Raw genomic sequence first — 10,954 nt, 5'->3', positions numbered from 1 at the left:
AGCTGGGTGACGTAGGTTCAACATGTTTGGCCGTGTCATGTGCTGTGTGACCCCTCCACAGAGTCTACAAATACACCCATGACAAAGATCTAGAACACGCATGAGGTTTTGAGATCAGATTGGTGTTTCTTCCCCATGTTTCTGTGCTGCCCATGAGGTGAGAACAAAAGCTAGTTTAAGGTTGTACATGTATGAAAAATGCCAGGAAAGATACCCCAGAAATTTTCCCAGCGGTAACATCTGTCAAGGCTGATTAGGTACTGGTGGACTTTGTCACAACAAAAGTGTATATCACATGTATAATTTTCATGGGCATGTATTTTACTTTCACTCAGGACAGGGGTTTAGGTGAGGCAAGCAGGGTGACTACAGTGCAAAATTGAAGGAGACACTGACTCTCAGCGTCTTGCTGGTTCAGAGCCGCATGTAAACACCCCCGTGAGGGAGTGCCTCCTTCACTTAGCGCCCTACCCACCCTGCTTGCCTCACCCCATCCTGGCTCTGCTTGCCTTGTTAATCACAGTTCTGAATCTCACTGAAATTCAAACTGGGATGCTATCTGCCACACACACTGCATACAGAGTACACTGCCATTCTGAAAGCACTTTCGTATATGTAGTTCACTGTCTCTTCATGACAATCTCAGAGGCTAATGAGACTAGTATTGTAATTCCCATTCTACAGATGGAGACCAGAAAGGTTAAAAGACCTGTCCAAGATCACACTGCTAAGTGACAGCAAACTCAGTTCAGCTGAGTTTGATTACCATCCCCAAGTATTTCCATGACCCCACCCACATACAAAACAAACAAAAATTATCACTCATACCTATCAGGAAAACAATGACTCTCTGAAGTGAACCTAGCCCAGATATTCATGTCTCCCGTCAAATAAGGCCCGGCAGCCCCCATTTGCCCCCTTGGAAACCACGGAGGCAAAGCCCACAGAAGATGTAGGCAGCCTCTAGCCAAGACGGCGCCCCATGAGGAGCAGCCCCTCTGGATTCTCGAGTAGCAGCAGGTTTTCAGGACGAGCAGCAGGCCTTCACCAGGACCTACAGGCAGGTCCGCGGCTGCTGGCTGGCACCAGGTGTGAGCCATGGGAACTCTGGGAGCTGGGCGGGGGTGTGTGTGTGGGGAGCATATGCACAGGAGGCATGAGCCTAAGAGAATCTCTCAGCATTGGACATTCCACAAGGCGTACATGCAGCTACTGGTGGTCGGCACTTCCGGGTTTTCGCCTTCAGGTGAGCGGAAAGGAGTAACACGGCACCACTAGCCACCGGCCTGGAGCTCAACCAGCCGGCCTGGCAGCCTAGAAATTTGCTTAAGGAGTTAATCCAGGCAGACCCTGAACTACCCTGTTCATCCAGCTGTGTTTCAGGGCACAGCACGATTCCAACACTGCATGTAATAAAAATGAAGAATACCCCTCCCCCTGCCCTCTGCAGATTCGTTTTTCTCGGGTCTCACTGGTACTTTCGTTTAAAACTAAGTTTAAAAATAAAGAAATCAGCAAACCACACTCATTTGCCAAGTGTGCTTTTTTTCCTTCCTTCACAAACCTAAATCATACCTGGCAGAATTCATGCTGTTCTTGTTTACCTGTTCCTCTAAGAATATGAATCCATTTCCCTCTAGCCTGGGTTTTAGGTACATTGTTTAGCCAAGCCTTTACCTCCCTCTTCTGTTAAAAAGAGGAAAACATACAGCAAACTCAAGTTCTATATTTGTGAAAATGTTAAGAGGAAACTACCCTAGGATGTTTACACAAGCTGTGTAAAGTGGCTTTAAAGAGGCTCCAGTATTCCAGTATTACCCATACTACATTCGAATTAATACTTCCCAGAAAAAGTAAACTTTAAATAAGATCCAATCAGGATCAACTGCACACCCACCTGAGGAGCTGAACAAAATCAATGGAGCAATTCTTTGGTCATCGGACTAAAAGATTCAAGATTGACTGTTTCCCCCTTTTAGTAAAATATGAAACTCCCTGGTAACCTGAAGTATTATTGGGTCCTGTATCTTGCAAGGATTTATGCGCAATTTATCTAAAAACTGCCTTTCAACAGCTACACGAATGGCTGAAATTGCTTGATCTCGTCAGGCAAAGAGTTTTTAAAAACATTAACCTCAGAAACAGAATATATATATATGTCTGTCTCGTGCTAAGTACCAGAGTTTTCAATCATGACATTAAATATTCCTTTGCAAACTCAGCTATATCCTAAAACAGCCAATGATAACCTCTTGCAATACTCAGCATTCTGTGGAGAATTGAGTTTCTAAAGGGCCGTATACTGTCCTGAACGTAATGGGAGATTCCTTTAAGGGAGTTTTTCCTTCTGAGGAAAACAGTTGTACACCGTGGACTACTGAAAAGCCCCGCTGGGCCTGTCTTATTTATGAGATGTTTCCACAGCGGGGTCTTCTGTGTTTACATGGCGCTGCTCCTCTTAGTGAGGGTGACCACTACCGAGCCTTGGATTAGGCTCTCAGCGTATATACACACACTGCCAACCGGGCACCATGACCCTCACGTCTCAGCGGAGGAAACAGTGTTAAAAGGAACTTACCCGAGGTGGCGAAGCTCGGGGAGAAGCGGAGCTGGGATGCAGTCCCAGCAGTGAAACCGTGAGGCCTGTACTCTCCAAGGCAAACTCCGCCCAACCCCCCACCCGCACTGCCTCTTTGAAAACCTCCTCCTTACCTGGTAGGCAGGCACACCTGAGACCAGTAGTTCCCTGGGGATAAGAATCACCCGGGAAGCTTGTTCACTCTACCTTCCCAAAGCCCCTTCCCTGGAGATTCTGACTCAGGGGTTCCAAGCTGGACCCAGAAATTGTCTTTTGAACAAATGATCCAGGTGATTCTTATCATCAGAGGACTGTGGGAACGGTCTTAGATCAGGGGTGGCCGGGGCCAGGGAGTATCTTTGGCTTTGTGGGCCATTAGGTCTCTGTCACAACTACTCGACGCAAAAGGAGCCAGAGAAAATTCATGAATGAACTGGTCTGGCTGTGGTCCAATCATTTATTTACAAAAACAGGCGGCTGGCTACAGTTTGCTGAACCTTCTCTTAGACCATTCATCATACCATTAAAAAAGAGACATTAATGCCTGCTATTTGTCACCTCACTAAGGCTATGTCTCAATCAGGCAATGACCCAATGAAAATCCTCCCAACACCATGAAACATCACTCTCATCAAGAGGATAAAGTCAAGGTTGTGTCTGCCCTCCCTCAAGCAAGAACAGATGGAATTTACATGAGAGGATGCAGTCTAAGCCAGAGAGTAGAAGCACACTGTATTTTAATGTACAAGACACACTGTATTTTAAAGGACAAGAATGAGGTGGTAACTATAAGATGCTGGTGGAGATTGCGGCGGGTTTTCTTTATGCAGTGGATTTTCTAGGGCCCCCAAAACTCTTCCTGCATCCTGGGAATTACTAGCTCAGACCACCATATCATTTTTCCCGGTACCTATTGTTATATTCTTTTTTTTACTCCCTCATGAGGATGATTGATGCTCAGCTGAATTCAGAGGAGCGTTTGATTTGCCTGCCATCCTCTGGGAATACCCCTGCTAAATGCAGGAAAAGTCACTCAACATCAAAGATCATTCAGCCACGGATGTGAGAGCTACTGTCACCTTATAAAGCTTACAATAGCCAGTGTCCTCTTACAATTTTCCCCAGCGCAAGCTACAGAGGTGGGGAGGGTTGGAGGGAGCACGGGTTAATACAGTGGAATTTCCTTTGGCACCAGCTCCAAGCAGTCTTTTAACAGAGATGTTTAATTGATCTTTATTGAGCAGAACCTTCCCTTCTGCTTATAAAAGAAATGATCACTTTTCCCTCGGGTTCTATCTGGAGAAGTTAATAGCCCCAGTTTTCTCTTACAGCAGAGATACTTAATGACTGGGAGACTATCATAAGTAGAGTTTATTGTCCAAAATACAAACCCAGTGCTAATCAACCTGCACAGTGAGATTGCCTTGCTTGTATCTGTTGATACCTGGAGGAGCTTTTCCCAACTGACGAGCGCATTGTTCTTTCCACTCAGGCTCTGCTGTCCAGTTAACAAATTGGATAGCGAGGTAATCTATAGGCCTTTGCCAAAGACCGCTGAGGATGCCCTAATGTGTATCAATTTGATCCTCACATGCAGTAGCTACCAGATGAGGCCCGAGAGCGGAGCCATAATCATTTGCGTACACGGTGCAGGAATATTTTGCAGGTGTGAAGACGATCATTGCAATACTTCCAGGATACAGAGACACTTCCGGGATTCAGTACAAAGACAGCCGTTACTGCTTGGCAGCTATGAAGAGTGATGGAAAAACAAACAAACAAAAGTAATACTTACAGAGTTCCTTTAGCTCGTTTATAAAGGGCTTTATTGATATTAGCGTTACTTTTTGAAATAACTTCCAAACACAACAAGCAGGTATTAATATTTCCGTTTTAGAGCTAGGAAATTTTGTATTAAATGTTCTGACTGCTGTGCTCCTTGAGGACTAGATTTAGCAGTAAACTAGAGGCTAGGACTTGCTGCTACAGTAAACTCTTACTATTTGGGAATTTGTTCTAGAGATACAAATTTCCTGGGTCTTTTTCTTTGTCCTCTCCTCCTTCTGGCTGCCGGCTTTCCCCACCTGCCACCTGCCACGCCCTCCCCAGCCCTCCAAGTTGCCATCCTGGCATGGCAGGCACCGTGACCATGATTTCTGAACCACATTTTGGAACCTGTAGTATGAAAAATACCAGTGTTCTTAGGTGGACAAGAGGACAGAATTTTTGAAACCATGATTGTCCACAAAAATCGGAGATATGTGATCACTCTTATAGTGTCGCTCTAGCATATTCTCCAATGACGAGCAAAGGAAGGTGTGGAAGGGAAGCACCTACCATTTACTGACACGGTTAATAGGAATATACTCAAGGCAGGTGTAAGGCCCGGGCCTGAGGTCTTCCCAGGAATGTGAGAGGGAAGGAGGAGGGAGGCTTTATACCTGAGATATTGGATTCCTTTTTTCCCCCCATTTTACTGAGATATAATTGTCATATAATTTTATATTAATTTCAGGTGTACAACATAGTAATTTGATATGTGTATAAATTGCAAAATAATTTCCACAATAAGTTTAGTTAACATTTACCGCCTCACATAGTTACAATTTTTTTCTTGTGATGAGAACTTTTAAGATCTATACTCTTAGCAACTTTCAAATTAAATAACAGTATTGTTCGGTGCTTTGTGTCCACCTAGAGGGGTGGGATAGGGAGGGTGGGAGGGAGATGCAAGAGGGAGGAGATATGGGGATATAGGTATATGTATAGCTGATTCACTTTGTTATACAGCAGAAACTAACACACCATTGTAAAGCAATTATACTCCAATAAAGATGTTTAAAAAAAAAAGAAAACAGTATTTTTAACTAGAGTCATCACGATGTACATTACATCCCCAGGAGTTGTTTCTCTTATAACTGCAAGTTTGTACCTTTTGACCACCTTTCCCATCCCCCCTACTCCCACCTCTGGCAACCACTAAACTGTTCTCTGTTTCTATGAGCTCAGTTTTCTTCGATTCGTATACGTGAGATCATACAGTATTTGTCTTTCTCTAGTTTCACTTAGAGTAATGGCCTCAAGGTCTGTCCTGGCTTTTTTTTGCATCTGGTATCACAGTTAAACATGGTTAGAACCATGTTGGTGTTGTTACCAGGTCCTTGTCAGGTGTCATGGGCTGAGTTGTGTCCACCACGGAATTCACAGGATGAAGCCCTAAATAAACCCCAGTACCTCAGCATGTGACTGTATTGGGAGATCAGGCCTTTAAAGAGTAATTAAGTTAAAATGAGGCCATTAGGGTGGATCCCAGTCCAATCTGACTGGTGTCCTTATAAGGAATGCAGATTAGACACACAGAGAGACACCAGGCCTGCCCAGAGGGTGAAAGCCCTGTGAGGACACAGGGAGAAGGCGGCGCTCTGCAAGCCAAGGAGAGAGGCTGGAGCGGGCTCTTCCCTCAGGAGCCTCAGAGGAAACCAACCCTGCTGACAACTTGACCTTGGACTTCCAGCCTCCAGAACGGTGAGAAATAAATTTCTGTTGTTTAAGCTACCCAGACTGTGGTGTTTTGTTATGACAGCCCTAGCAAACTCATACAGATACCAAAAATTAACGTGGAATGAGGCCTGGAACACCTCCCGCTTACATGTTGTTTGCTACATGCCAAATACATGCCAAATACTAACTCGATCCTCACCATAGCCCTATGAAGTGGGCACTATTGTTCTCACCCCCATCTTACAGACAAGAAAACTGAGGCACAGAGATGTTCAGTGAATTGCCTAAGGCCATACATCTGACATGTGGAAAAGCTGGAATTTGAACCCAGTCACCAGTCTCGGAGTTCACTGTTTTGTCTCAATTTTCTACCTGTTATCCCCCAACTGATCATCCACAAACCTTCCAAAACTGGCTCAGGAGGCAGAGTGGAAAGCAAACCTGAGGATACTGTGCCCCACTCTTGAGAGGCAAGGACTCACAACCTGGGAAGCTTAGGAGGGACAAGGAAAGCTGGTTCATCTCAGAGGCCCATGGATGGAAGGAAGAGACACCTGGGCCTGGTGAACCGAGGGCCTGCCTGGAGGCAGGAAGACTTTTCCCATGTTGGCTGTCACCCTGATCCACAGCTCTGCCATCAGGTAGCCTTGGGTTCCTCCAGGCACACTGGCCCTATGAGTACATGATGTACTACAGGCTGCTGGAGCATATTGGATGTAGAGTCAGAAATGGTTCACTCCCTCTCCAGCAGTCATTTCTCCAGAACAAGCAGGGAAAAATTACCAGACAGGGAGGTTCACCTTCATCCTCTAGACCCGGGTTTCTCAGCCCCGGCTCTAGTGACATTTTGAGCTAGGCAATGTGTGACTTTGTTTCTTTGTTGTGTGTGACTGCCATGTGCGCTGTAGGCTGTTTAGCAGCATCCCTGTCCTTACCTACTAGATGCCAGTAACACATCAGCTACTTTTGACAACCAAAAGTGTCTCCAGATATTGCCAAACATCCCCGAGGGGATAAAATCACCCCCATCGAGAAGCACTTCTCTAAGAGAAACAGAAAAAGGTACTTCCTCAAGACACCATTTCCATCTGTCAGAAGGCTGTCATAATAATATATGCAAACGTTCTACATTTATGGTGTTGTACAGTGCACAACCTGCCCAACTGCCCATGGTCATCTACCTCCTCCCTCCCTCTCCTCAAGCTTCACAGGAAAATGAGGCTAATCTGCCCTACACTTTATCGTTCCTTTCTACTTTCCCATATTTCTGAGATACTATAAGGAACCCTAGGGCTTCCTGGTCTAAACTTGGGGTTCAGTTCGGGATTGACCTTTCTCCACCCTGAGGTAAGGATTAAGAAAATAAAACCTGTGCTGATCCTTCTGATTTTCTAGTTCAGCCATTAATGTGACAGGCATGAGGTGCTGATAAAGTGGCCCATTTATTCAATCCCTTTAATGGAGAGAAAAAGTTTAAACTTGTATTGGTTTAGCTTGCCCCAAAAGCAACTATCAAATGTTGGCAGGATACAATGAAGGCTTACCTTGTTAACATAGTTAAGTCTCTCTCTCTCAGAACTAGCCCATTTAGCTCCAGGTTCCTTAGCGCACCCGACGCACTTACACAGCATTTAAGAGCTTTACACAACTGGAAGGTCACATCTTTATTTCTTATCGCAGGAACACGACTTCTGTAGACTTTATTTCTGTCACAACCTAAAGCAAAATTATTGTAAAATGAGTGATTTAAACCATACATTTTATCATCATTAAAAAGCACCTTAAAAAAAAAAAAAAGCATCTGCTCTGTGCTAAGGATAAGAAACGACTCCTGCCCTTAAAGCCTGCATTAAGGAGGGACATGAAAATTTGAATCACATGAGATAAAGAAGCATAACCTTTATGCACAGAGGTTCCTTGGAGGCAAAATGTTATATCTAAGTGACAGCTTCATGATAACCCTGAAGCAGAATCTAAAAAGCTGAGGCTATGCAGAGGTGGAGAAGGAGGTGCATTAACTGCAGAGGGAGCACCTGTGCAAAGACACTCAAGCCTGACACCTGCTGGGCACTGTAAATACTGCAGGTGGGGATGACTAAAGGCCAGGGGTCCAAGTGTGAGAACAGACAGAAAGGAAAATAGAGATGTTGGCGGAAGCAAGCCTGGGAGACAGCATGGCTTGTATCCCACAGGTGATGAGGCCTGGGGTTACCACTGGCTAAGTAAGGGTGCCTCCGCTGATTAGAAAAAGGTGCCCCGCTGCTGAAGGACCAATTAGATAAAGGGAGTGATCCCAAAAAGCTCCCCTTCCTCAGGGCCAAAGAGCCCCAGGAGGCTTGGCCGAGCACAGTTCAGACTACACGCCTCTGTGCAGAGCACATGCTGGGCGGCTAGTATGCACTAACTCTGTGTGGGCAAGCCATTAGCAGCATTATTTTAAGCGTATCTTTTTATGTTAGAAGATCACTCAACCCGAGTAGGCAGATGAACTTAGGGGAACTGAGCCCAGGGGCCGCGAAACCACCCAGGAGCTTCTGCCGTAGTCCGGGCAAAATGTAATATGGATGAAGAAGCAAATTGAGGAGAAGGCCAAAATCTACGAGCTAGACCCACTGGACTGAAGACATAAAGTTCACTGAAGGAACTCTGAAGAGAACGGGCTCTGCAATAAACTTTTCTTACATTCAATGTAAAATATTAGGCAAAATTAAGTACAGTGGCCTTTCAGGTCCTTTCAGCTCTAATTTCTTTTGATTTCTAACTTATTACTCTGGTTAAGTAAAGTCCCTTCAGAGGTACAGAACAGTTCCTACGCCTGCATTGGATGCAAAGAATAATCTGACTTCTCTTCACCAGGGGATGAGTTGAACTGTCCTTGCAGAAGAGATAACAGATGGTGTGAACCCCAGATCCTAGAAAAAGGCCAGGCACACGATAAGTATTCAGCTTTTTGAAAACAAATGAACAATCATTTCCTCTCCTAGATCTTCACACCCTTCCTCTGCTGGCTACTTTCTTTCAGCTTATAAACATCCTCAAGTATACCCACTTAAAAAACTCTCAGACCTATGATTCTTTGGATCTTCTTGTGGGTAACTTAAGTCTCTCCCATGCCTTCAAACTCTTAGAGGAAAACATAGGCAGAACACTCTATGACATAAATCACAGCAAGATCCTTTTTGACCCAGCTCCTAGAGAAATGGAAATAAAAACACAAATAAACAAATGGGACCTAATGAAACTTCAAAGCTTTTGCACAGCAAAGGAAACCATAAACAAGACCAAAAGACAACCCTCAGAATGGGAGAAAATATTTGCAAATGAAGCAACTGACAAAGGATTAATCTCCAAGATTTACAAGCAGCTCATGCAGCTTAATAACAAAAAAAAACAAACAACCCAATCCAAAGATGGGCAGAAGACCTAAACAGACATTTCTCCAAAGAAGATATACAGATTGCCAACAGACACATGAAAGAATGCTCAACATCATTAATCATTAGAGAAATGCAAATCAAAACTACAATGAGATATCATCTCACACCAGTCAGAATGGCCATCATGAAAATATCTAGAAACAATAAATGCTGGAGAGGATGTGGAGAAAAGGGAACCCTCTTGCACTGTTGGTGGGAATGTAAATTAATACAGCCACTATGGAGAACAGTATGGAGGTTCCTTAAAAAACTAAAAATAGAACTACCATACGACCCAGCAATCCCACTACTGGGCAGATACCCTGAGAAAACCATAATTCAAAAAGAGTCATGTACCAAAATGTTCATTGCAGCTTTATTTACAATAGCCAGGACATGGAAGCAACCTAAGTGTCCATCATCGGATGAATGGATAAAGAAGATGTGGCATATATATACAATGGAATATTACTCAGCCATAAAAAGAAATGAAATGGAGGTACTTGTAGTGAGGTGGATGGAGTTAGAGTCTGTCATACAGAGTGAAGTAAGTCAGAAAGAGAAAAACAAATACAGTATGCTAACACATATATATGGAATCTAAGGGAAAAAAAAAAAGGTCATGAAGAACCTAGTGGCAAGACGGGAATAAAGACACAGACCTACTAGAGAATGGACTTGAGGATATGGGGAGAGGGAGGGGTAAGATGTGACAGGGTGAGATAGTGGCATGGACATATATACACTACCAAATGTAAAACAGATAGCTAGTGGGAAGCAGCCGCATAGCACAGGGAGATCAGCTCGGTGCTTTGTGAACACCTAGAGGCGGGGGATAGGGAGGGTGGGAGGGAGGGAGATACAAGAGGGAAGAGATATGGGAACATATGTATATGTATAACTGATTCACTTTGTTATAAAGCAGAAACTAACACACCATTGTAAAGCAATTATACTTCAATAAAGATGTTTAAAATAAAAATGTTGACCCTGATTTATCTAAGTAGTGGCAGTTCATTTAAATTTTATGTTTTTCTTTGTAGTTTTTCCCCTTTTTCCCCAACATCTTGGAATAAGAAGTTTCACAGTGAAAAAAAAAGTTGTTGCTAAAAATCAGGTTAACTAAAATGCCTATTGTGCTACTGTGAGTCATTTAAATTCATCAGTACTCTTAGAAAACTTTTAATAACAAGAGATATGTGTTCCAGGAGGACAGTTACCATTAGAATATTTATCTCATTTGGAGAAGATCATCCAATAGAAATCCCCTCAACCTTACTGAAATAAATGCACTAGAAAAGTTTAGTCACTAAAAGACATGCCTTGAAAACATTAAAGCATTTACAACTTCAACTGCTGCAGTTGAATATAATTCCAAAGATACTCAAATTTTAGAAATGTAAGGCTAGCATGATATCACCTGACCAGAGTAAAAACAATGGTTTCCTCCTTGGCTCTT

General features: G+C 43.7%; 1 protein-coding gene across 1 annotated transcript in view; it reads right to left on the bottom strand.

Moving 5' to 3' along the window:
- Nucleotides 1-2,738: 2,738 nt before the first annotated feature.
- LOC137758983 (uncharacterized) overlaps nucleotides 2,739-10,954 on the bottom strand; it is a 39,322-nt gene continuing 31,106 nt past the window's right edge. Inside the window, exons 3-4 of the mRNA XM_068534918.1 lie at nucleotides 7,624-7,795; nucleotides 2,739-4,328 (exon numbers count right to left, since the gene is read on the bottom strand). Of these exons, the coding sequence (XP_068391019.1) occupies nucleotides 4,211-4,328; nucleotides 7,624-7,795 (290 nt within the window). The 3' untranslated portion in view covers nucleotides 2,739-4,210. The remainder of the gene's footprint in view (nucleotides 4,329-7,623; nucleotides 7,796-10,954) is intronic.

The sequence above is a fragment of the Eschrichtius robustus genome, chromosome 2 (assembly GCF_028021215.1).
Source record: "Eschrichtius robustus isolate mEscRob2 chromosome 2, mEscRob2.pri, whole genome shotgun sequence".
Lineage (NCBI taxonomy): Eukaryota > Metazoa > Chordata > Mammalia > Artiodactyla > Eschrichtiidae > Eschrichtius > Eschrichtius robustus.
This window is presented reverse-complemented; position numbering and strand designations above follow the sequence as displayed.